The sequence below is a fragment of the Rattus rattus genome, chromosome 4 (assembly GCF_011064425.1).
Source record: "Rattus rattus isolate New Zealand chromosome 4, Rrattus_CSIRO_v1, whole genome shotgun sequence".
NCBI lineage: Eukaryota > Metazoa > Chordata > Mammalia > Rodentia > Muridae > Rattus > Rattus rattus.
In genome coordinates, this window is record NC_046157.1 from 129,456,526 (window position 1) to 129,483,879 (window position 27,354).

The 27,354-nt window shown below is 39.1% G+C and overlaps 1 protein-coding gene across 4 annotated transcripts in view; it reads right to left on the bottom strand.

The window, feature by feature from the left end:
* Nucleotides 1-27,354, bottom strand: part of Sf3b1 (splicing factor 3b subunit 1) — a 43,169-nt gene that overhangs the window by 9,444 nt on the left and 6,371 nt on the right. Inside the window, exons 2-20 of one of the 4 annotated variants that reach the window (XM_032901108.1) lie at nt 25,186-25,352; nt 22,440-22,544; nt 22,057-22,171; nt 20,166-20,245; nt 16,235-16,405; nt 12,173-12,410; nt 10,478-10,690; nt 10,129-10,250; nt 8,718-8,915; nt 8,530-8,631; nt 6,654-6,833; nt 6,280-6,366; nt 5,912-6,182; nt 5,498-5,643; nt 5,257-5,403; nt 4,846-4,971; nt 2,863-3,084; nt 2,255-2,437; nt 2,062-2,173 (exon numbers count right to left, since the gene is read on the bottom strand). In XM_032901108.1, coding sequence (XP_032756999.1) covers nt 2,062-2,173; nt 2,255-2,437; nt 2,863-3,084; nt 4,846-4,971; nt 5,257-5,403; nt 5,498-5,643; nt 5,912-6,182; nt 6,280-6,366; nt 6,654-6,833; nt 8,530-8,631; nt 8,718-8,915; nt 10,129-10,250; nt 10,478-10,690; nt 12,173-12,410; nt 16,235-16,405; nt 20,166-20,245; nt 22,057-22,171; nt 22,440-22,544; nt 25,186-25,352 — 2,985 coding nt within the window. Of the gene's footprint in view, nt 1-2,061; nt 2,174-2,254; nt 2,438-2,862; nt 3,085-4,845; nt 4,972-5,256; nt 5,404-5,497; nt 5,644-5,911; nt 6,183-6,279; nt 6,367-6,653; nt 6,834-8,529; nt 8,632-8,717; nt 8,916-10,128; nt 10,251-10,477; nt 10,691-12,172; nt 12,411-16,234; nt 16,406-20,165; nt 20,246-20,549; nt 22,172-22,439; nt 22,545-25,185; nt 25,353-27,354 lie in introns of those variants that run through there. The other 3 variants (XM_032901109.1, XR_004387724.1, XR_004387723.1) reach the window with 3 other exon arrangements.

The following is a 27,354-nucleotide window of genomic DNA, read 5'->3' on the forward strand; positions in this document are numbered from 1 at the left end:
CAAAATGGGGGAAATGGTGATTATCAGCAGTCAGTTATAATGAACTCTTAGCCTTTTCCACCCCTTTCAGTCCTAAACATAGTTTCAACACTATGTTTAAACACAATTAAACACAGAAATCCTTTTGTTTGCTTCATCATAATTCCCTGAAAACAAAAGTTGTCTCTCCATACCGGAGACTGTCCAGTGTAGATTGATGCCAGGTGAGGGCTGGCACGAGTCAGATCAAGGCCATGATTGGACAGTAAAAGAATAAGATGGGGACAGTTTTTTTTGTTTTTAAGCGATAAGTATATATATATTTAATAAAGCAATCAAATAATTTTCTTTATTAACTTGAGTATTTCTTATTTACATTTCGAGTGTTATTCCCTTTCCCGGTTTCCGGGCCAACATCCCCCTAGCCCCCCCCTCCTCTTCTTTATGGGTGTTCCCCTCCCCTTCCCCCCAACAATCACATTCACTGGGGGTTCAGTCTTAGCAGGACCCAGGGCTTCCCCTTACACTGGTGATCTTACTAGGATATTCATTGCTACCTATGAGGTCAGAGTCCAGGGTCAGTCCATGTATAGTCTTTAGGTAGTGGCTTAGTCCCTGGGGGGACAAAGTTTTTTAAGGAGGTAGAGGGAGAATCAAAATGGAGACTGGGAAGGATGACCCAGATCCTGGTGGTCCTCAATTGCCAAGGTAGCTGGGTTCTTTTTTTTTTTAAAGAGTTTTTTATTTTTTTTTAACTTTTTTTTTTTTTAATTTTATTTATTTATTATGTATGAGTACTCTGTAGCTGTCCTCAGACACACCAGAAGAGGGCATCAGATCCCATTACAGATGGTTGTGAGCCACCATGTGTTGCTGGGAATTGAACTCAGGACCTCTGGAAGAGCAGTCAGTGCTCTTAACCGCTGAGCCATCTCTTCAGCCCGTGGGGTAGATTTCTATAGGCAAATTTATCTTATGTAGGTGGCCAGTTCACATCCTCATCAACTGGTTGTAAGTTAATTGTGTGGATGTATTGTACATTGAGTATTTAACATATAAATCTGGTTTTTGGGTTACAGTTTGTTGAGTCTTGATGTTGCCAGGTATCTGGGACCAGAGTTCCGAGCTGGCCAGGGTGACTAGCAATGGGAGTGGAGAGACCGCTGGGGCCAGAAGATAGCTAGGTTAACATGGCGTGGTGCCGCACTGAAGCCAGCCGCCGCTGAGATAAATTAAGGTTAGTTATATAGCCTTACGGTGCCAGAACTAACACCAGGGAGTGACCTCCTGGGTTTGAGAGCACCAGGGGCCCAGCATGGAGCAGTGACGCTCAGGAACCAGTTGTGCCCCTTTTCTAATAATACTGCACAACACAACAGTCCTTTGTGTTTTTAATTACAGACAAAAGACAAGACAGATAACTCTTTTTAACCAAGTATGGTTAAAAACTATGAGTTCTTTGAACTCATAGTAAACAAAAAAAAAAAAAAAAAACTCAACAACCAGTCAAAAGACCTAAACATAGAAGAGTAAAGAAAATTTCTAAAACTGCACCCTCAGGACTGCACCTTCCCTTATAGAAAATCCTAGATTATTTTTTAGCTGATGTACTAGTTCTATTAGGGCCTTCTCTCCCATTAACAAAACATTTTGGGCTATAACTATTTCTGTACTTTAAATTTCTGTACTAAATTTCTCCTTTAACATTTTTTTTTTAAAGATTTATTTATTTTATGTACAGCATTCTGCCTGCATATGTGACTGCAGGCCAGAAGAGGGCACCAGATCTCATTACAGATGGTTGTGAGCCACCATGTGGTTGTTGGGAATTGAACTCCTGACCTCTGGAAGAGCAGTCAGTGCTCTTAACCACTGAGCCATCTCTCCAGCCCTCCTTTAACATTTCTAAGTAAACTATAAATAGATAGTAATGAGTGAGATTTTTGTGACATTCTGACAATCCTAAAGTGCTCAAGAAAAGAAGATTAAAAAACAAACTCCTAAATACAACTTTATATTTTGTTTTCAAAACACAAAGAAAATTAAAAGGCCAAACCCTCACATGGCTAGCAAATTCCATACCTATTACATTTACAATAGCCTTCAGTGCTCCAAGAATGCTGCCCAATACTTCAGGGTACTCTTCACCCAGATACTCATACAGCACCACACCCAAGTGCCCCATCAGTTTTTCCTAAATAAAAGAAACATTAAAGATGTTACTTTTCCATTAAGCCACTTGTTCAAAATAGATGCATCTAGTAGAAAAGATTACCTCTTGACAAGTCTTCATGACAACAGCAGTTCGAGAAATCAAGTCAGCTGCTTGTTGCCTAACTTTAGCTGATTTATTATTCAAACGCCATAAAACTGTACCACAGATCTGAGGCAAGTATGGTTTGACTCGTTTGCCAAGAGCATTGACTACTGTGCCAAAGCCATTCAGCATTACTGAATCCTAAAAGAGAACAGTTAAGTTATATTTAGAATAACAAAAACAAAAATCACTAAAAATATAGAATTTAGTTTTAACCAAAAGTTCATTGTTAAATAACATCCAACCTTTTCCAACCACCCAAACATCCCAATTGTTTTTAAATCAAACCAAAAAAAAAAATCAAAGGTAAAAAGAACATTTGTTAAACTGAGGAAAATTGGTCATTAAAATGTCTTTTAAGGGCTATCTGCTGTAAAAAGTAGGTTTTCTACATATATGAAAGTCAATCAAAAAGCCACAATAATTAAGTTTGTTAGGGTGATGTCAGCTGGGAAAGTGCCTGCTTCCAAGCCTGATGCCCATTCCCCAGGAAACACATGGTGCAAGGAGACAACTGATCCCCAAATCTCTCATTTTCACCCACACATGTGGTTGGCTGCCCTTACCTCCGTAGTCTGTTCTTGGAAAGCATAGAGAATGCCATCAATAAGCTGTTCCTCAAGTTTATGGTCAATATCCGCTGCACCTAGATTGCCCATAATTTTCTCAATGGTTTCCATCACCATTTTCCGGTACTGCTCAGCTTCATCCTTCAGATCGTCAACAATCCTAGATATGATCTCTGCCGCGCCCACTTTGTTTGCCAACTCCACAGTTGTATCGACTAACTAAAAGACAAAACAAAACAAAACCCTTCAAATCATTATTTTTCCAAGGAAATAAAGCTTACTAACCTTTCAGTATGAGAGCACCTAGATATGCTGGTTCATGCCTATGATGACCCCGACTCTCAAAAGACTGAAGCGGATCTTTCACATTCAATGCCAGTCTGGATGGAAATTAGATATCAAGGTCCAGGCCAGCTCAAAACTTAAGATTCTATCTCCAAAACAAAAACAATTCAAACTATGCTTGTTTCAGCTAGCTAAAGCTTCAATTTACCAGATAAAACCATCGACTTACAGTTTAGTACTGCTGAGATGGGAGGGTGAGGTAGAGAGACCAAGATTTTGAAACCAGCTTATGCTACAAAGTAAAATTTTGTCAAAAAAAAAAAAGGAAAGAAAGAAAGAAAGAACCAGAGAAAGAAAGGAAGGAACGAACGAACAAACGAACGAACAAACAAACAGGGCTGTAGAGAGGGGTCAAACCTTTGAGGTAAAAGGCACTTGCTAACAAATCTGATAACCCCATGATCCGAGGTTAACTCCTGCTCTCTGCTCTCTAACCCTCTTCACACATGCATGCCCCAGGGCATATATACAGACCAAGTAAATGAGTGTAGTTTAAACACAATATAAACATATACACAAGTTGGGCTCAACAAAAGGCTCAGCAGTTAGAGAACTGGGGGTGGAGGTTGGGTTCTTCCCAGAGGACCCAAGCCACATGGTTGGTGGCTTCTAACTATAACTCCAAAACCAGATCTGATGACCTAGTCTCTGCAGGCATGACACACACAAAATGGTGCACAGATACACATTCAAGCAAAACACCAACACACATAAAAAATAAAAACATAAAAGTTTCAAATGTACTAATTAATCGAAATTTTACATTAAATGTATGCTTTAAAAAGGGGGGTTGGGGAGTTGGGGATTTAGCTCAGTGGTAGAGCGCTTGCCTAGCAAACCACAAGGCCCTGGGTTCGGTCCCCAGCTCCAAAAAAAAAGAAAAGAAAAGAAAAAAAAAAAAAATAAAGGGGGGGGAATGGAGGGAGATACTGCTGGAAAGATGGCTCAGTGGTTAAGAGCACTGTTGTCTGCTCTTCCAGAGGTCCTGAGTTCAGTTCCCAGCAACCACATGGTGGCTCACAACCATCTGTAATAGGATTTGATGCCTCCTCTGGTGTGTCTGAAGACAGCTACAGTGTACTTATATATAAAAAATAATAAAAAAAAAAAAAAAAAAAAAAAGGACAACAAACAAAAATTTTAAGAGGCCAGGCACACCTTTAATCCCAGGACATGGAAGGCAGCAGCAGATGTAACTGTCAGTTTGAGTTCTACAGTGGGATTTTTAGTAGAGAAATCTTAGTGAGACCCTATCTCAGACAACAGACAAATCAAACAGAAAAAATGGGCTTAAAATTAAAAATTCCATCTCTGGTCACAATAAAGTATATGCAAGTATAAATTTTAAGATAGTCAAAAGCAGGGCTGGAGAGATGGCTCAGTGGTTAAGAGCACTGACTGCTCTTCCAGAAGTTCAGAGTTCAAATCCCAGCAACCACATGGTGGCTCACGTAATAAGATCTGATTCCCTCTCCTGGTGTGTCTGAAGACAGTTACAGTGTACTCATATATAATAAGTAAATCTTTAAAAAAAAAATAGTCAAAAGCAAATTACAGTATGTAATATGCATTTTAAGCAGGTAAAGAATTTGTCAAAAAGACTTATGAGAATCAAATTATAATACTAAAGGTCACCTGTCGGTAATTTCTTCTATCCAAAGCCATTCTGTGCTGCCAGAAGTGTTTAAAGAAAGGTGGAAGAATCTCTGTCTTAATGTAGTTTGCCTCTACACCATCAGTTCCACAACACTGTTTCACCACCTAGAAGATTAAAAAAGAAATCAAATGCAGCACTGACAAACACAATTGCTGCTCACCCACGAGACCTACACAATCAGACTCAGTTATGAGTAGGTACCCAGACCATTTTCACAATGCAATCCAAATGTTAGCAATGTATCAAACCATGTATCCAAACTGCAATAACTTTTATAGTGTGAAACATAGATTTGTTTTGTTTTGTTATAAAGATCTCTTTGAACTTCCTAACACATGCACAGTGTGCTAACAAACACATGCCCACAAACTGAACTACTAATTCCTTACCTTCAAAACAATTTTCTTCATTTCTTCATCAGGAGACTGGAATTCTCGAATAAGGATTAGCATCACTTCTCTAGTATAGTAGTTGGCATATTCTGCATCCATAAGAGGAATAAGATACCCAATAGCCTTCAAGAAAGCAGCCAGACCCTATTTAAAAGTAAAATATATACATGTACACATATCAGTACATTAATTTTGGGTTAATGACTAGCAACAGAAACAGATCTAATGAGCAGATTACCTTTCCTCTATGTTGGCGAATACCCTTCCATAGGGGCTTGAGCACAGAATCAAAAGACTCAATACCATAAGGAGTTGCTGCCTCAGCCAAAGCAGCAATGGCCAGAGCACTGATGGTCCGAACTTTCTGCTGCTCATCCACGAGACCTATACAATCAGACAGTTATGAGTAGGTACCCAGACCTAATTTTCACAATGCAATCCAAATGTTAGCAATGTATGGAACCATGTATCCAAACTGCAATAACTTATTTTACAGTACATATAATTTAGACAAAGGCAATTTGTTAACAGAAAATATTACAAACCCCATTTCTAAATATAATGTTTGTGTGAGGAAAGCCTTTCATTTATTTTACATATACATCTGCCCCCATCAGGACAGCTGATCTATAAACGACACATCACCACTTACCATGTTCAATGATTTCAACTAAACTTCTGAGATGTGGCAAGATAGCACAGCCCATGAGAATGGCTATCTGTTGTACAATCTTAATACCAGTGTGCCTCGCTTGCCAAGACTTCTTGCTTTTACACACAGCTTTCAAGAAAGGCAATAAAGAAGGAATGCCCAGAGCAGAGGCTACAACAGCAAAAGCTCTAGCTGTTGTGTTTCGGACATATTCATCCATGTTATCTATATCAGGTCTCATGGTAGAAATCATAGTAGCCAGACCAGCAGCCTAAAAGGAAAAGTTACAACAGCAGCTTTAGTTAGTACCATTAATCCTCAACCCATGGAAAGACAAACTTCCTTTTCTAGGAATTTAATGTGAATACCTTTGCCAAATTAGAAATAATTTCTCGGCCTTCCACTCTAGCATAGTAATCTTCATCAATCAACAGTGGCTCGATAACCACAAGAATCTGAATGAAGGAAAAAGAAAGAATTACATTTCCACATCAATTTATCAAAGACATTTGCTAATGGAGAAATAGATTAAAGAGTTTTAATTCTCTGGCAGTAGTGACACATTCCTTTAATCTACACTCAGGAGGCAGAAGCAGGTGGAACTGAGTTCAAAAGGGCAACCAAGGCTACACACACACACACACACACACACACGAGAATAACAACTTCCATATTCCACACAGCGCAAAATAGAACCAGAAATATAAAAGTGAAACCATTCAACACTAGAGAACAAACTAACCTTGTGCACATATGGCCGCACCAAGTCATCAAGTTTATACAATATTCTGTCAATAACTTTCACAAGTAAATGTCGCTCTTGATCCTCAAGTGTAGGGGACATCAATAGAGGAAGAATCTGGTTAAACAGTGGTCCAGCTCCAAATTCTCGAGCTTTATCAGTAATCTGACGTAAGGCAGCCTGAGGAAAATCAATGGAAAAGAAAGTTATTTTTTATGAGCAAACAAACATTCCAAAGTGGCAAATTTCACCAGGAATAATAATATAATGTGCACTTTTGTAGACAATTTACATACAGTCGTCTGAATTCATTTCTGTAAACTTTTAATATTCAAACTCTAATGGTCTAAGTTCAACACTATCAGCTCATTTAAAGGGGGCAGTTAATTTAGTGGCAGGTGAGGTCTGAGGATAAAGGTGCTTATCGCCAAGACTAACGACTCCACTTCAACCCTGAGATCCAGACAATGAAAGGAGAGAAACAACTTCCAAAAGCTGTCCTCTGAAACATCCTGGAGCATGACCCTACCTGTCCCCTTCACATATCCATGCACCATGCACTCACACATGCATGTGTGTAAAAAATAGATGAGCATAAAAGAAAAAGGGGTAACTTAGAGCACTAGCAAGATTCCTTCCTCAGGGTGTAAAGGGTAATGGCAGGCCACCAAGCCTAATGATCATTTGAGTTCAATCCTCAGAACCCACACAATAGGAAGAAAGAACTGATTCCTACAAGTTATCCTGACCTTCTACCTGTGCTCCATGTGCACATGCCCATAAACAAGATTTTTTTTTTTTAAAGATTTATTCATTTATTATATATAAGTACACTGTAGCTGTCTTCAGACACACCAGAAGAGGGCATCGGATCTCTTTACAGATGGTTGTGAGCCACCATGTGGTTGCTGGGAATTGAACTCAGGACCTCTGGAAGAGTAGTCAGTGCTCTTAACCACTGAGCCACCTCTCCAGTCCAAGATTTTTTTTTTAAATAAAGAAAAGGATAATTTAGTGGAGCTATGGAGCTATACAAGCTTAAACCATATGCCTTAGTTCTTCCTGAACAACCTTCTTCTATGTTCAAGCCACATTGGGTTGTTACAAGTCATAATTTCCACTAATTACCTCTAAGTTCTAAACACTTTAAAGCTGTCAAGGACAAAAAGAATTAGCCATCTCATATCCTTATCAGAACAAAAAACTCCTTTGATTAGAAGTTAAATTCACTGAGCCTGGAGCATGAGTGTGTAATCCCAACCAGTACTCCAGGATAAGAGGCTCCAAAGCTCAGTCCTGCCTGAACAAGCTAAGATCACGCTAAGCAACTTATCAGATAGCATATACAAAGTCAAAAGGGAAGCAGAGCAGTGTCATGTCTTATTCTGCTAATTCTACTACCTGGGTAACTAGGCAAAAAGAATGGCTATCAGTCTAAATTCAGCCTGGGCTACGAGTTTCAGGGCAGCCTGGGACAGTTTAACCAACAAAAATAATGAATATAACAAATCAAAACACTAGGACTAGGAATCAGATGTGGTACACACCCCCAATTTTATTAAATAAAGGTGATGCATTATCTTTAATCTGAGCACTTGGGAAGCAGAGGCAGGTGGACCTCTGCAGGTTCTAGGCCAACCTTGTCTACCTACCTAGTAAATCACAGAACAACCAGGACTGTGTAGAGACCCTGTCTAAAAAAATAAAAAGCTGGGAGGTGGTGGTGCACACCTTTAATCCCAGCACTCAGGAGGCAGAGGCAGAGGCAGAGGCAGGCAAATCTCTGTAAGTTCGAGGCCAGCCTGCTCTACACAAAATGAGTTCCAAGATAGCCAGGGGCTACCCTTGTCCTGATAAAAAAAATAATAGATCTTACCTTTCTCATTGGAGGTGTACCATTCTTAATTTTTAAAAGCAACTTCATTATTTTTCTTTCTTTTTGCTCTTCTGGACTAAGTGTTGACTCATCTACATCAACCTACAATAAAATTTAAAATAGATCAAATTCATGATTTGTAACTCCCAAACAACAAGCAATACTTCAGTTTTTCTATCACCACTTACCAATAGTTTGTCAAAGTACTGAATGTCATCAGGTTTTAGAAATGGAAGATTCCCAGATGGCTGGTCGTTGACACTTTTCATAGTTCTGTCTTCAGTTTGCATGTGAAAACCAGTCATACCGCCCAAAGGTGTGGGAGTTGCTGTCAGCTTTCGAGCTGGAGTTCGAATAGGAACATAGCCAGCTGGAGGGGGAAGGACCTAAGATAGGGATAGGCATGTTAGTAGGACTGCCTTGGCTTTATATACTCAAAGACAACAGTGAGCAGTATTTGCACGTATATAGATTTTACAATTTATTAGCTAGCATATTTACCTCAAGGAAACAAATCCTACAATTCGATGTTAACTAAAAGTTAAGGTATTTATAGAAAATATTATTTGCTAGATAAAATTTAAGTGAAAAAGAAGGAAATACATGAAGCACTCTTTAAAAAATTCTCGGGGTTGGGGATTTAGCTCAGTGGTAGAGCGCTTGCCTAGAAAGCGCAAGGCCCTGGGTTCGGGTCCCAGCTCCGGGGGAGTTCTTTATTTGTGCTGGAGAGATGGCTCTGTGGTTAAGAACACTGACTGCTCTTCCAAAGGTCCCGAGTTCAAATCCCAGCAACCACATGATGGCTTGCAACCATCTGTTAACTTATAGGGTTGAGGATTTAGCTCAGTGGTAGAGCGCTTGCCTAGGAAGCGCAAGGCCCTGGGTTCGGTCCCCCAGCTCCGGGGAAAAAAAAAAAGAACCTAAAAAAAAAAAAAAAAAAAATCTCGGGTTTGGGGATTTAGCTCAGTGGTAGAGCTTGCCTAGAGCGCAAGGCCCTGGGTTTGGTCCCCAGCGCCGGGGATCCTCATCACCTTAACATGCTTGAAATATGTTGTCAAGCCATCATGTCAAACTAACAAAACTGGAAAATTGTAAAACTCAATTCAGTGATTTCCCAAAAGGCACTGTTAAGGACAAAAATCTACAATTACTCATTTAAATGGAAATGAACATATGGTTTATGAAATAGATTAAAAATATCATGTATATTATCATTTACATAAACACTACTAAATACTATAAAACATAGTTAAGATTAAACTCTACAAATTTGTCTTAAATACAGAAAAGTAAAAGTATCTGCCAAGACCCTCTGAAACACCAATTAAACCCATTGCAAAACAAACTGAAAGCCCAAATATCCTTAGTTATCATGTCTAAAAATGCTAATGATAAATATATTTAATAAATGTCGATGTTAAATATATTTAATGCCACTTATATTTCATCATTCAATTACTTCGTGCTTGTCAAACTGATTGCACTAATACCTCAAAATATAAAACTAGTAAATTCTAAAAACCAGGCAACGTTTTTAACTAAATACTTAAAACTCATATCCACAATACAACATATTCATCATATATTCACTGCTAGTACCTTGTATCCTTCTGGGAACATAGCATCTAATTCCTCATCAGAAAGTGGGCGGTTGCGCTCATCAATCTCTCTCTCCCACCGCCAAGCCTGAAGCTGCTCAGGAGTCATGCTCATTATGTGACCTACGGAAAACGCACAATCTGTTAATGTCCCACGGTGCAAAACTCAGGCCCTTCAGATACAAGACAGTATCTAGTATCAGATACAAGACAGGCCCTAGTATCAGAGTGTTTTTACATTGCAAATGCAAATCAAGACAGCTACATATTTATAACCACATTCTTAATAGAAAAACCAGAAAAAAAAATTAAAACTGCTATAAGAGAAAGAATGATGAAAAGATTTGTACCTGGAGTGGGGGTGGCCATGTTCATGGCTGGTGTGCCAATTGGTGTTTTTCCTGGAGTCAGAACAGGAGTGCTTCCGCCCATTTGACTAGCTGGCGTTTCGTCCCAACGAGACTTTCTTTTACTTGCTCCAGGAGTTGGTGTCTCACCAATAGAGTCTCCACCTCGGTCTGTTCGAGGAGTCTCAGCCCACCCACTTCCATGCCCAGGAGTATCTTCAAAGACAAAGGGTCAGGAAAATCACATTACTAACCACTTTTAAAACACTGCTTCTCCCACATGCAATTTAATTGAGTTCAAAAAGATATTTCTAAAAAAAAAAAAAAAATACAGTTAAAGTTTTGCCCAGGATATCTGTTTCCTTTCTAATGACTACAAAGTCATAGACATCTAATGGGAAACAGAAAAACAAACTTTTCATCTACACCTTACTGTTTATCTTAAGCCATGTTCCAGCTATTCTCACTATATAACAAACACTAGATTTGGGCAAATTTCTGAGACAAAACATTAATAGGAGAAAGGAAAACCTTTATCTAAAGAATGCGGCTTGTTTGGATCACTGAAAAAAGACATGGAAGTAAATAGCATCAACATCACAGCTGTGCAACACTGGAAATATGCCTAAAGCCACTAAACTGTATACTTAAAACACAGTTAACACTGTGTACTTAAATACAGGCACACACACACACAGGAGGCTGAGGAAAGAGGATCACCAGTAGAGGGCAAGTGAAATGGTATCCACAACATGTTTTTAAGTTTAAAAGTTAAAAAAAAAAGGGTTGGGGATTTAGCTCATGGTAGGGCTGGCAAAGAGATGGTCCCAGCTCAAAAAAAAAAAAAAAAAAAGTTAAAAAAAAGGCACAGGGCTGGAGACTGCTCAGTTCCAGAGATCCAGTTCAATTCCTGAGTTCAGTCCCAACCACATGGTGGCTCACAAGTCATCTGTAATGAGATCAATGATGCCCTCTTCTGGTGTGTCTGAAGACAGCTACAGTGTACTTATATATAATAAATGAATAAATCTTTAAAAAGAAAAAAGGATTTAGCTCAGTGGTAGAGCGCTTGCCTAGCAAGCGCAAGTCCCTGGGTTCGGTCCCCAGCTCCGAAAAAAAAAAAGAACCAAAAAAAGAAAAAAGAAAAGAAAAAAAGGCCCACAAAATCATATTTTTCACATCTCAAAACATAAAATTTATCTTCTCTTATGGTTGGTTATTCCTAAAATCTTCAGCCTCTTCAAAAGAGGGGGAAAGAATGGAGTACTATAACACACTTTTAGACAAAGTTGAAGTGTGCTGCATTTCTTTATTGTGTGTGTTGGGGCGCCCAAGCCATGATATACACATATGGAGATTAGAGGTTACCTTTGGATCGGGAAGTCTTCTACCATGTAGGTCCCAGGGATCAGACCCTGGTCCTCCAGCTTGGTTGGTGGCAAGAGCGTTTACCTCTGAGCCACATCACCAGCACAAAGTCAAAGGTTATTAAGAAAAGGTTTTAACAGATTTAAGCTTGGGTACTGAGACAGTAAGAGAAAAACAGTTTTATAAACCTGGTGGGTAGGTTTAGGCATAACCACATCAGCTGGTTATTTATACTGTATTATATTTATACGAGGAATGAAAGACCTCAATCTGAAACCCTCACCCAACCCCTCACCCAAGCACTCATCTACACTCCACTAAAGTACCTACCTCTTTCTGTTTTGGGGGTCTCATCCCATCTGTTTTTACGGGCACTGGAAGTTGCACCGCCATGGCCCGGGGTTGCATGGCCCGGTGTATCTCCTCGTCCAGGAGTAGCAGCTCCCGCAGGTGTATGACTAGGTGTAGGATCCCATATTTTTGAGCCTGGGGTTGCTCCAGGTGTTTCACTTCCTTTTGCACGACCCGGTGTCTCATCCCATCTTAAAGAAGGGGTATGCCCAGGGGTCTGAAAAAGCAAAGGAACTTTATTTCACGTACTTATACACCTTAGAGATGTAACTACAAATTTTCTGTTGCACAAAAACCAATAAATGTTATCTTTCAGTAGAAGTTAAGACTATCATTTTGCTTACTGGTTTGCAAATACTTATGATCAAAACCAATTTACAGGGGCTGGAGATATGGTTCAGCTCTTCCAGAGGTCTGAATTCAAATCCCAGCAACCACATAGTAGCTCGCAACCATCTGTAATGGGATCTGATGCCCTCTTCTGGTGCGTTTGAAGACGGCTATAGTATACTTATATATAATAAATAAATCTTAAAAAAAAAATTTACAGTTTTCATTTGCAATGGAACAATGTAAAAAGCACTAGATTAAAACACAAGGCTAGAGATGGCTCAAAAGTTAAGAGCACTGGCTGCTCTTCCAAAGGACATGGTTTGATTCCCAGCACCCACATGATGGCTCACAGCTGTCTGTAACTTCAGTTCCAAGGGAGTCAATACCCTCATACAGACATAAATGCAAACAAAAGAGATGCACTTTAAAATAAATAATCTTAAAAAAATACACAAAACACATTCTGCATTATAAACCTTTGTGAATATATATTGTGTTGTTAACTTGCTATGTGCTGCTTAGACATGTAAAAGCTGACTCTGGAAGAGGAATAAATAACCTCCACTTCAGAACCAAGCATGTTCGTCTCAAAGTGTTTCCAAGGCACATATCCTGTTTCAGGCTGACTCCCTTTTGCAGTAACAGGAAGACAGAATAGTAAAGGAGTCCAGGAGTAAAAACGCTGTTCTTGAAAACAGCTAAAACACCTATTATTTACCCCATGATAAGAAGCCTGGCTGCAGCAGGAAAGAAAAGGCAGCTCACTCCTCCATGGGAAAAAAGCTACCTGAAGAACTGACCTAACTGCCTCACTTTGCCCAAGTAAGGTCTGCTGGGTGTTAGTCCACCCTTGATTGGAGACATTACCTTTGTTTGTTCTCTTAACCAGGATACTCCAACTGTCTCTGTGAAACCTTGATTCAATCAAGTTGTATTCATCCACTGCACCTATCAATCTGTTATTTGCTGTGGTTCTTTGACTCATTTTTAAAATATTATTACTAAAAAACTTATTAATTAAGAAAAATTATGCCAAAATTAAGCAGACCTAAAGACTACAAAGCTCAATAAACTTCTACATGGTTAGAACAGCCATCTGTAATGGAAGCTGTATAGCTTTCTTTTACTTTTATATGCTGTATATTTAATAACCTCATAGAAAACCAAAAGCTGTAAGAACCTCCAGATCACACAGATACCCTGAAATATACAACTAAGAACTCTGAGTTTAAAAAACTTATGTAAGTTTGTCTATCAACATCTCCAGTGCAAGACTTTCAACTCTAAAATTGGTGCGTCCCAAACTGGATCCTTGAGACACAGAACCTCTAGGGAAGAAGGAATCTACATTATATAAGAAATACTTAGGGGGGCTGGGGATTTAGCTCAGTGGTAGAGCACTTGCCTAGAAAGCGCAAGGCCCTGGGTTCGGTCCTCATCTCCGAAAAAAAAGAAAAAAAAAAAAAAAAAAAAAAAAAAAAAAAAAAACAGAAATACTTTTAAAAATGTGTTTTAAGCCAGAGGGAAGTGACTCTCTGTTGAGTTCAAAAATCAACCTGGTTTACATAATGTTTCAGGCAAGCCAGAGCTACATAGTAAAACCCTATCTTAAAGAAAAAAGATTGTATTTATTTGTATGCATGTGTCTGAGTACACACATGCACTGAGCAAGCATGGAGATCAGAGGATAACTCATGGGAGTATACTGTCTCTACGACGTGAGTCCTATGTGGAACCCAGACTATCAAGCTTGGCAGCAAGACAGAGGGAAGAAAGATTAAAGTGGATTTAAGTAATTTATCCAAAAATGCAAAACAGCTCTGAATATCCATGGGGGGGGGGGAGGTAAGAAGGCCCAGAAACTGGTTTGTATTTCATAATCCTGCCTCACCCTCTCCTAGAGAGTACACCACTACATTCAGCTCATAAAGATTTTTATTCATGATGGGAAAAAAAAAATGATTCTGGATAGAGGCAGGTGGGTCAAGTCTAGCCTGGTCTACAGAGCTAGTTCCAGGACAACCAAGGCTACATAGGGAAAACCCTGTCTCAAAAAGACAACCACCACCACCACCACCACCACCACCACCACCACCACCACCACCACCACCACCACCACCACCACCACCACCACCACCACCACCTCTGGATTAGGTAAGTAATGAATAAAAACCAATTAGTCACAATCTTAATTTGCCCTTCCTAAAAAAAGAAAAGGTGGGAATATGAATCTTCTGACTGGCATGCATCCTAATTTCCATAAATGAGCAAGAGAAAGGTAGGTCTGAGTCCTAACAACTTTTCTAGAAACACATAAACATGGCTCAAGAAGGCTCATAAGTTAAGATCATTTAGCTGCTCTTGCACAGAACCTGAGTTCAGTTCCCACCACTCACAATGGTAGCTCGCAACAACCTCTAACTCCAATTCCAATGGATCTGACATTTGCTCCTGAGTAGCTGCACACATGTGGTAAACATTCAGACCTACACATAACTAAAAGTAAATCTTGTAAGAAAAATAAACTCTTCTAGTTAGATGAAACATATAGCTAGGCAGCTTTAAGTAGAACAAGTTTATCTTGGCTTTAAAATTTTAATTATGATGGACTAGGCATGGTGGCATAAGACTTTAATCTTAGCACTCATAAAGCACAGAGAAGAGAATCTCTGAGTCTAGAGCCAGCCTGGTCTCCATAGCGAATTCCAGGCTAGCTAGGGATACATAGTGAACCCTTGTCTCTATAGATGATCCAAGCCAGATAGCGGTGGTATAAATCCAGAAGTGGATGCATCTTTATGAGTTCAAGGCCAGGCTGGTCCACAGAGTGGCTACACAGAGAAACTCTGTCTTGAAGACAGACAGAGACAGAAACAGAGGCAAACAAAGACAGAGAGACAGATCAATAGTGTATAAGAGAGCCAAGAATATAGTAGTGTTACCCAATTGCCAACTGTGACCAAGCCTTATCCAACAAGAAAATAAGGAAAATTATATTGTACTCCACAATGTAACATACCACATGCTTAAAATTAACATTCTAACCCTAAGTGGTAGCCAGGCACATACGCAGCATTTATGAGACAGAGGCAAATGAATCTCTGAATTTGATGCCACTCTGGTCTATAAGAACATGTTCCAGGGGTTGGGGATTTAGCTCAGTGGTAGAGCACTTGCCTAGCAAGCGCAAGGCCCTGGGTTCGGTCCCCAGCTCAAAAAGAAAAAAAGAACAAGTTCCAAGCACTACAAAGCAAAACATGCCTCCAAGAAAAAAAAATAAATAAAGTAAAACAAAACAAAATAAAACAAAACCATAAAACAAAACCACAAATAAATAAAAATTAAACTGAAAAAGAACATTCCATTCCTCAACATATGGAATAAACTGTGTCTCAAAGCCCTATTCAGGTATTGAGGCTGTAACTCCTGATGTGACAGATTTTGGAGGCTGGAGATATTCAAGGTTAGATGAAATCAAAAGAAGACTGAGAGAAAAGTTATGAGAAAACAGTGACAAAGTGTTCTCCACAGACAGCAACTCTGCTAGCACTGTGATCCTCAACTTCAAACCTCCATAATTGAGAAATAGGGACATATAAACTTCTGTCACTTAAGCCACCTACTCAATAGTAACTTGTTTTACAAACCCAAATATGAACACAGTCCAGAGAGAAAAATGTGAAAATAGCAATAAAAGTAAAAGATTACCTCTGCCTGATCCCAACTTGACAGCTTTTTGGGAGTGGCACCAGGAGTCTGGTCAGCAGTTTGATCCCAGCGCCGTTTTCGTTTTGAGGGAGGCTGGGATGCTGCTGCTCCGTTGACAACTTTTAGTTCTCCAGCTTTAGCTTTTTCTGCTAGTTGTTGCCTAATTTCTCTCTGAAAAACATTTGAAAGATCAGAGAGCATTTATCTTTCATATTTCATTAGATGGAAGAAACTCAATGAGCTTATGCCTACCAAGCATGCTTGAGATCCTTGTCAATCCTCAGCACCAGAAAATAGGAAGGAAAGAAAAGTTTGTATGCTACTAGTATATTCATTTCTTTTCAGTGAGCTATACTGCATTCTATTCACGGCCGGGTGTTGGTGGTCCATGCCTTTAATCACAGCACTGGGAGGCAGAGGCAGGTGAATTCTAGGACAGCATGGCCTATAAAAAACTGTCTCCGGGGTTGGGGGTTTAGCTCAGTGGTAGAGCAAGCACTTGCCTAGCAAGCGCAAGGCCCTGGGTTCGGTCCCCAGCTCCGAAAAAAAGGGAGAAAAAAAAAAAAAAAATATATATATATATATATATATATATAATATATATAAAAAAACACATTCTGCTCCTACTGACACCATTACTTATCTTTAATATTGTGTATTTAGTTATAAATCATTGTCTTTCTTCCTAAACAGTACATATGCAACCCTAGAAATTTTTTTTTTTTTTTATTAACTTGAGTATTTCTTAAATACATTTGAGTGTTATTCCTTTCCAGTTTCTGGGCAAACATCCCCTCCCTCCCCTTCCTTATGGGTGTTCCCCTCCCCACCCTCCCCCATTGCCGCCCCCCCCAACAGTCTAGTTCACTGGGGGTTCAGTCTTAGCAGGACCCAGGGCTTCCCCTTCCACTGGTGCTCTTACTAGGATATTCATTGCTACCTATGAGGTCAGAGTCCAGGGTCAGTCCATGTATAGTCTTTAGGTAGTGGCTTAGTCCCTGGAAGCTCTGGTTGCTTGGCATTGTTGTACATATGGGGTCTCGAGCCCCTTCAAGCTCTTCCAGTTCTTTCTCTGATTCCTTCAATGGGGGTCCTGTTCTCAGTTCAGTGGTTTGCTGCTGGCATTCACCTATGTGTTTGCTGTATTCTGGCTGTGTCTCTCAGGAGAGATCTACATCCGGCTCCTGTCGGTCTGCACTTCTTTGCTTCATCCATCTTGTCTAATTGGGTGGCTGTATATGTATGGGCCACATGTGGGGCAGGCTCTGAATGGGTGTTCCTTCAGTCTCTGTTTTAATCTTTGCCTCTCTCTTCCCTGCCAAGGGTATTCTTGTTCCCCTTTTAAAGAAGGAGTGAAGCATTCACATTTTGATCATCCGTCTTGAGTTTCATTTGTTCTAGGCATCTAGGGTAATTCAAGCATTTGGGCTAATAGCCACTTATCAATGAGTGCATACCATGTATGTCTTTCTGTGATTGGGTTAGCTTTACTCAGGATGATATTTTCCAGTTCCAACCATTTGCCTACAAATTTCATAAAGTGATTGTTTTTGATAGCTGAATAATATTCCATTGTGTAGATGTACCCACATTTTCTGTATCCATTCCTCTGTTGAAGGGCATCTGGGTTCTTTCCAGCTTCTGGCTATTATAAATAAGGCTGCTATGAACATAGTGGAGCACGTGTCTTTTTTATATGTTGGGGCATCTTTTGGGTATATGCCCAAGAGAGGTATAGCTGGATCCTCAGGCAGTTCAATGTCCAATTTTCTGAGGAACCTCCAGACTGATTTCAGAATGGTTGTACCAGTCTGCAACCCCCACCAACAATGGAGGAGTGTTCCTCTTTCTCCGCATCCTCGCCAGCATCTGCTGTCACCTGAGTTTTTGATCTTAGCCATTCTCACTGGTGTGAGGTGAAATCTCAGGGTTGTTTTGATTTGCATTTCCCTTATGACTAAAGATGTTGAACATTTCTTTAGGTGTTTCTCAGCCATTCGGCATTCCTCAGCTGTGAATTCTTTGTTTAGCTCTGAACCCCATTTTTTAATAGGGTTATTTGTCTCCCTGCGGTCTAACTTCTTGAGTTCTTTGTATATTTTGGATATAAGGCCTCTATCTGTTGTAGGATTGGTGAAGATCTTTTCCCAATCTGTTGGTTGCCGTTTTGTCCTAACCACAGTGTCCTTTGCCTTACAGAAGCTTTGCAGTTTTATGAGATCCCATTTGTCGATTCTTGATCTTAGAGCATAAGCGTTTTGTTAGAGCATCTTGAACTTAGAGCATAAGTGTTTTGTTCAGGAAATTTTTTCCAGTGCCCATGTGTTCCAGATGCTTCCCTAGTTTTTCTTCTATTAGTTTGAGTGTGAACCCTAGAATTTTTAACAGACTACGCTTTGAAGCTAGTTCTTATTGAAAAATAAAATTTCTAGTCAGTGAGGCTAGAAGTTAATCTTCTAATCTCCCTACTCAGTAAGTAAATGTCCACTTAACAGCAGAGAATTGAAAAATATGCACGTGAAAGTCTTTAAGACTCAAGACATAGGGGCTGGGGACTTAGCTCAAAATAAGCTTACCTAGGGTAAGGCCCTGGGTTGGTCTCAGCTCTGAAAAAAAAAAAAAAAAAAAAAAAAAAAAAACTCAAGACATAAAAATAAGCCAGGTGCGGTGGCACATGCCTGTGACCCACAGGTTAAGGCAGGCATATCATTTTGCATCCAAGACCAATGAGAGAATTCTAGTCCAGCCAGGAATGCATAGCAAGACTCTTGTTGCAAAAACAAAAGAGAACTAAAAACATGAAAATAAAACTTAGTATCGTAATAAACGCATTTAATTCACCCTTTCATTTTAAGATGAAATCACCTTTTAATCACCTAACAAATCCTACTGACTTTTATTATTAATAAAGATACAGGAGCTATTACAACAAGCCAAGAGAAGCTCAGTGATGTGCATCTGTCATCCTTTAACGCTCAGGAGGCTGAGGCAGGAGGGCCAGCCTATGAATATAGGGCTACAGAGTGAGTTCTAGGTTAGCCTGAGCTATAGGAAGACCCTACACAAACAACAATAAAATTATTAGGACCAGTGATGGCAAGCCAGCTCAGCTGGCAATAGCACTTTTTTGCCACCAAGCCCAATAATCCCTGGAACGCTCTTGGTAGAATAGAACTAACTCCTGCCAGTTGCCATCTGGCTTCCACAGGCACGCCATGGCATGTACCATGGCATAAGCATGCACACACAAATAAATGTAACGAAAGCCAAAAATACAAAAACAGTTGAGGTCTGGCTTGCTAGCACTGCATCCACATTAGCACAGAATGCTCTCTGTAAGCCAAAAGGATTATTTAAAATTCTCCATCTATTGCCAAACCCAATCTCCAGTAGGTAGTCATCAAAAATTGTGACCACTAGCTTCATGAGGTATACTAGTAACCTCCCTTAAATGCCTCCCCAAGCAAACAAGCACATACAGGAAGCCAGGGAACTTCTGGAAACCAAAATATCAAGTGTCAAGGGTCATACAATGCTGGGATATTTTTTAACTTTTTATGATTGAAATGCTACAGTCCAATTGTGATTGTTCACACCTTTAATTCCAGCACTTCAGAGGGGAAGCAGGCAGATCTCTCTGAATTTTAGGCCAGCCAGGGCTATATAATGAGACCACCTTTTAAAAGTAATTTAAAAAGAAAGAAAAACAAAATGCCGAGCAGTATAGTACATAGCTTTAAGCTCAGCACTGGAGAGACAAGTGGATCTCAGAGTTTGAGTTAAGAGCAGTCTAGTCTTCAGAGAGAGTTCCAGCACAGTCAGGGGTACATGGAGAAACCCTTGGGGGTCAGGGGGGATTGCTGTGAACATCAAAACCTAGATAAATACTGACATTATTTCACAACCATTACACTGAAAAAGCAGTTCCTACCTCTTCCTTAGTCAAATGTTGTTCTCGCATAACATCCATGTAGGTTCTAGCATTCATTTTAGGATCAGGGGTCTTCCCTCCTGCAGAAAAGAACAGCAACAGGACAAGAGCACAATAAATAAAGGGTATTGGGTTCAACTGATTTCTCTGCCCTGCTCTAATATTATGTTATTCCATAATCATTTAATTTATTTTTTGGTGGAAAACTTTGATAATTATACATCTTACTTTTATTGAGTTTGCTGATCAATTTAACCTGTTTGAACACAAACATATCTACAGCAGTTTAAAACAATTATTTTAATGCATATATAAAGCAAAATGACAGCACAGTTTAGTCTTCAGAAGTGATGGGTTCCTGGGTTGCTAATCCGGAATACGTACACTTTCGTGCCTTTGTCTCCATCAGCAGTTCTGACTTCAAGCAGCAGAATAGAAGCCTAGAAAATTATCTCTTTACCATTAGTAACACTTTGGAAAGATATTTATATTCAAAACATTACCTGTTGCAAGCTGTTAAAATCCTGACTATAGTAACTGACTAACATAAGTTCTTCATACAGTGATCTAAACAGTTGTAACTTAGAAAATCTGATTATAAAAAAAATTCCTACAATCATATTTTCACGTCACATTACTAAAAAGGGCTTCATTCTTTTTAAAGTTTTTTCCTTGACCCAATATATAATTCTATTTCTTAGAAAGTACAATCATAACTGGAAACATATAACTTATGATATATTATTCTACCAGTTACTATGATGCACACAAAAGAAAAGTGGTGTACAAAGAGATGTGTTCGTCTCTTGGTTAAAATTCCAATATTTGCTTTTCAAACTGCAAAATATCTTAAAGAAGCCCAAACAGTATATAACAAGAACCACAAAGGCACACTATGCTTTAGAAAAGTGATAATAGCTATACAAATAGTATAGCATTAAAATTTAGGACAAAATAATAAAATTCTAAGACATCTCCTATGCTGACGATCATGCCCAATTGGTAGTGTCATTCTTTCTGACACTAGCTCTGATAAGACTTCCTTTGGAATACTTTTTCACCATAATCTAGAGAGGATGTGTTGAACTGCACCCTTAAGAATGCAGACAGGACTGGCATATAGCAGTACTGCTGTAGGAAAGAAATTAAGGACAGTTAGTATGGGCCTGTGAATTCTGACATACATGTTTAAATCAATTACAATTATGCAAGTAAAGCAAAGAATATCCCTATTAATTCATGCAGGCTGAAAGTCTAATTTGAAAACCTGCAGCAGAATCTATTTTTAAAAACAGGCACTTAGTTTTGATGGTGGGACTCAACTCACCTGAGGAAATCTTCCATCAGGCTCACTATGCCCCTTGCACACTACAATTAGCAAAACAGACTCCAACGATTAAACACCAAAGTCTTTGTATATAACTTTGTTTAACTATACAAAGTTGAATACAGCAAAGTAGGTGCATTTACTAAGCTATAACAATTAGAGGGGAACTAGTGTGAGAAACAGTTTCTCAAAAGTAACAATCCAAAACTCTAGAATTTGGAATGAAAACTTTGCAATAATTTGCAAGTATTTTGAGCAGAAAAACACATTTGTTCAAAGTATACCAAGAGTACCCAAAACAAAAGTAAAAGAAAAACCTTTAACCCTTTGCGTTTCTATGGCATTGGCTCATTATTTTCTTGTCCTTCTACCTGGAAAGAAAACTTGCATTATAAAGATGAAGAATATGGCATCTGTGACTTCAACCAAATCTATACAAATCTATAAGGGGGTCTTTAAAAACGAAAAGCAAATCCATAAGCATGCCAAAAAAAATCAAAGGGCTAAAGACAACTTAATTAAAATAAATGTCTGAATACTTATAGAAAAGTGGGAAAGAATTACCATCTGCAAAAGGATCAAGACGCTCTGGGGAAATTATCATGGTCCGCCTATGCTTTTTATATTCATCTTCCCGGTCTGCAATCTTTGGAGGACGATGCTCAGCGAATGGATCATACTGAAAGAAATGTAGGTCTCATTTAATACTCACTCTAATAAATAACCAACCCCTCCCCACTACACACATCAAATAATAAACCATTGCTGAAGAAAAGTGTGTATGGCTAATCAGTTTCCAAAAGTCGAAATTTCATGTAATAACTGCCTTTACAAAACAATTATTTAAGACTCCCCCAAGTAAGCTCTTCTCTCAAAACATTCTCAGAATTGACTGCTAAAATTCCTGTGCTCCCTTTTTGTAAGCTGAATAAACCGTGAAGCATCACCTGTTCTGTTGACTGTGGTATATCATTAAGCAATGCCACGGGGGCATGATATCCAGGCTTCTTCTGACCAAGCAAGCTCGTGGATGATGAGTAGTCATCGTCATCCTGCAATCAAACACCCAGAAGGTCACAACATAAAAATCAACATGACGAAATAATTATAATCAAAGATATTGACTTCCCCAACAACATGTTTACACAGCATTATACACTCATATATTCTACTTTAAAATAAAACGTTTCTTAATTCTACAACATACAGTCATCTCTGTCTTTCACTACTAGGTAAGAGAACTAAGTGCTATGACAAATATGGTTGTACCAACACAGAATTCCTAATCCTAGCACTTGGTTAAGGTAGAAGACAAGAAGATTCTAAGTATAAGGTCAGTGTCAACAAGAATATCGAGACTGTCTCAAAACACATGCACACACATGAGAAAGAGAGGCAGGCAGACAGACAGTCAGACACAGAGAGAGAATGAGTGTGTATGTAGGGAGACACCCTCTGCAAAAACTAGTCTCTGACCATCAGCCTCTAGAATTTCACCTTTGGGACAATCATATAAAGTGGGGAAAAAAGTACCAGTGACAAAGCTATGACCTGGATTTCATAAAAAAAATCAGGTTGAGCCAGGCATGGTTGAGGGCACATACCTTGAATCCCAGTGCATGAGAGGCAGAAGCAGGTAGATCTCTATAAATTTAAGGCCAGCCTGGTCTACATAGAAAGTTGGAAGACACCCAAGGTTTTAGATAGATAGATAGATAGATAGATAGATAGATAGATAGATAGATAGATAGTAAGATCCTATTTCTAAATAAAATGAAATATCAACAACAAAAATTTCATAATCAGTATAAAGTATCAAAAAGTAATCACATAAAACCAATTAAATAGCTATATCACCAAACATTTGAACATTTGAGATAGTCAGAAAAGCTATGTACAATTTACATAAAAATGTTGATGTTGTTTTGTTCAGCTAAAATAGAACATCTATATCACAAATTCCTCTCAAGTACAGAAACTGTCCAGAAGAGAGGGAACAAAGATTCTAAGAGGCAGACTGAAAAGGATAGGGTAACAGTGTCTTCTGGACATTGGAGGACTGCTGCCTTCAGGAACTCACAGCAGCTGTGGCTGCCTACACAATAAACCAGTCAGTCAGCACTGCAGCACGGGGCAGGCAGGCAGGCTTCATGAACTCCAAACCCTAGCTGAGGAACTACTGACAGCTGATGACTTCAGGAGGGAAAGTTTTAAGGATATGGCTGCCATACTACAGTGGATATTCCACACCTATAAGTATGTTAGCAGCACAAACTAGACTCAAAAAGTTATTTTTTAAAAAAGAGAAGAGTTGGAAGTACATGGGGTAAGTCTGGAAAAGGGGGAGGGGTAGATGGTGAATAAGATCAAGATACAGGGGCTGGAGAGATGGCTCAGTGGTTAAGAGCACCCAACTGCTCTTTCCAGAAGTCCTGAGTTCAATTCCCAGCAACCACATAGTGGCTCACAACCATCTGTAAAGAGATCCGATGCCCTCTTCTGGTGTGTCTGAAGACAGCTACAGTGTACTTATATATAATAAATGAATAAATATTTAAAAAAAATCAAAATACAATATAAGCAAGTGTGAAATTCCCAAAGAATAAAAATAATCCATTTATTTTTAAAAAACTGAAGTAGATACAACAGCTCAAGAAAAACTTAAGTATAGTGGCACAAGCCTATAATCCCAGCACCCCGATGGACCTATAAGGAGATCCTGTTCAAAACAACAACAACAGGGCTGGAGAGATGGCTCAGCGGTTAAGAGCACTGACTGCTCTTCCTGAGGTCCTGAGTTCAATTCCCAGCAACCACATGGTGGCTCACAACCATCTGTAATGGGATCCGATGCCCTCTTCTGGTGTGTCTGCAGACAGCTACAGGGTACTCATATGAATAAAATAAATCTTTAAAAAAGAAAAAAGAATAATTTATTAAAAAAAAACAACAACAAAAAACAACATAATTTAAAGGGCTGGTGAGCCCAGAGGTAAAGCATTTGTTAGAATGAACAAGACCTGAAAAGCTTGATCCAAAAACAGGAATCAACTCACAAAAAATGGATGTGGTGAAAGAACAAGTCACGGAAAAATGACTATTTACAGTCCAGTCACCTTTTCCATAGGGTATTCTGGACAGGATTAGGTAATGAGAATTTATATCACGAATGAAAGTGCTTTATATATCATGTAACAATATTTAGATAAGAACAATATTCAGATAAAATTCCAAAACTGAGCACTTTAGGAGTTATCTGAGGGCATGGTGAGGGTGGCCCCAGTATTTAGCAGGCAAAAGAAGGCTGACTGTGAAACTTCAGAAACCAGGGAGAGTTACGGTAGCATGCCCCTTTAGTCCCAGTAGTTGGAAGACAGACAGGTAAAATTTGAGGCCAGCACGGTCTACATATAGGATCACAGAGAGGGCAGGTGTGAGTATGTGTGTGGATGGGTCTACATATCCAATTCTGCTAGCTAGGACTACAAGGAGAAGTGTGTGTGTGTGTGTGTGTGTGTGTGTGTGTGTGTGTGTGTGTGTGTGTGTGTGTGTGTGTAAAACTATTTTCTCTATGTGTGTGTGTCATTAAACTGTTTCTCTCCTTTTAACCATGCAACTCAAACAGAAAATTCCTATTTTTCTCTTAAAAACATAAAACAAAAAACCTTGCGTCCTGGATAATTTGTAACTTACATCTTCAAGTTCAGTCGCAGCAATTGATGTCACATATCCAGCAAACCTGCTATCACTTCCACCATAAATTTCTTGGTCATAATAACCTGTGGAATCAAGGCCCACTCCTTGGGCTTCATCAAGAGCTGCCTTCTTGCCTTGAATTTCTCGAATCTGTGCTTCGATATCTGTAAGAAAGAAAACAATTTCATGTTCTAAAGAGCTCTCAGTATAATTTATCTCCTTATTAGGTCTTTTCAAAATATCAGCAAATAGAGAAAAACTTAGTAAGAGGCTAAAAGAGCTATCAGTATTAAGTACATCTACACATACATTACATTTCCTTACTTCAACAGATCAAAGGAACCCAAAGATCTGATTTACTATCTCCTCAACAACTTAACCCCAACCATTAGAATGGGTTATCAAAATTATCCTTGAAATTATAAATCTTCCCCCAACTGAAAATTAAACCCACTTTAAAATATGTACTTGTTGGAGTGAGGAGAGATGGCTCAGCAAGGGGTCCTGAGTTCAATTCCCAGCAACCGAGTGGTGGCTCACAACCATCTGTAATAGGATCTGAGGTGTCTACAGTACTCACATACAAAATAATTAAATCCTTTAACTATATATATATAGTTAAAATATATATATATATATTTTTTTAATACTAGCATGTGCAAATGTATAGGTCAAATAAATACTCAGAAAACTCAGAAACTCCGTTCTCTTCTACCCTTTTGCATGGTTCCAAGATCAAACTGAGGTCACTAAGCTTGTGTGACAAGTGACTTACTGAGCAATCCCTGGCAGTCAGAAAAATTAAAAATGTTGGACCAGTTATTTAACAATTATTTAAACTTGCCACTACCAGAACTGCGAGACATAATTCAGTAGTAAATCAGTTGCTCAGCACTCTAAGCTCCTCAGTCTGATACCTAGCCTCATGTGTTATGTTACAGCAAAAAATAAAACCCACCAAAGAGGTAAAATAGCTTAGATCACTGCTCTGCCCTTTAGCTAAGACCAAGTATAAAACAGCTTTAGGCTGGGGCCAGTAAAGTAGACCAGCCAGTAAAGCACCTGTTGTGAGCCATCTCCTTCTACTTGCTAAGTCTTGTGTTTCTCAACTGTACAGTGGACTCCTGGTTACCTGGTCCAAAAGTTTCCCGCCAATTCTCCCATCTTTATTTTCCCTCTTGCAGTAGGAGTACTGATATTACACATCCACTTTCATTTAGCTAACTTTTTACACATCTAGCTTTTTACAGGAGTTCCAAGGATCAAATTCCTAATCCCTAAGACTACTTCTGTGAGTAAGCACGTCCAGCACTCTTCAGTTTCTTTTCAATACATAGTAATTAGATTGGGTTGGGGGTTGGGGGGTTGTTGCTCATTTGGTAGGGTGCTTACCTAGCATGAACAAATGCCCCAGCACTGTATAAACAAGTATAGTATAGTAACTTCTACTTTGTAGCCCAGAAGAAGAGACAAGAATTCAAGGACATCTTTGGCAGCATAATTTTAAGAACAGCTAGAACAGAGATTATGGGTAGGTCTTACAACCAGTGGACAGAGAGACTCTCCTTCACTAGGTAAGAGATCAAATGCCAGTTACAATTATCACATTAACTGCCTAACCCCACTGAGCCCCAGCCAAGAAAAACATCGTATTCTCAAAGGTAGATGGTTTAAGAAAATTAAACAAGTTTATGTAGTCCAAAGAATGGCTGGGCTCCTTCCCCAATAAAAAAGGGACAAGGAATTAAATAAAAAGAGGCAATGAGGGGCTGGAGATGACTCAGTGTTTGAAAGAACTGGCTGTTCTTCCTGAAGACCCATGTCTGGTTCCCAGCACCCACATGCCAGCTTACAACCATCTGTAACTCCAGTTCTGACACAATTTTCTGGCCTCCAGGGGTACAAATGTATGTGGTAACACAGATATACAAGTAGACAAAAAACCCATGCACATAAAAATTGAAATAAATATTTTAAAAGGAAATAAAAAATAAGTTAATGAGTTTGCTGTCCCCCATTTTGTTTTACATCTCAAAATTCTTAGCCTGTGTTACTGTATCATCTTTACAGACACAATTATTCCTACATCACACCCCTCTTTGCACCGCTCGAAACTGCTACCACAAACAAGTAGTTAGAATTACCCTAATTTGAGCTTTATTTTAG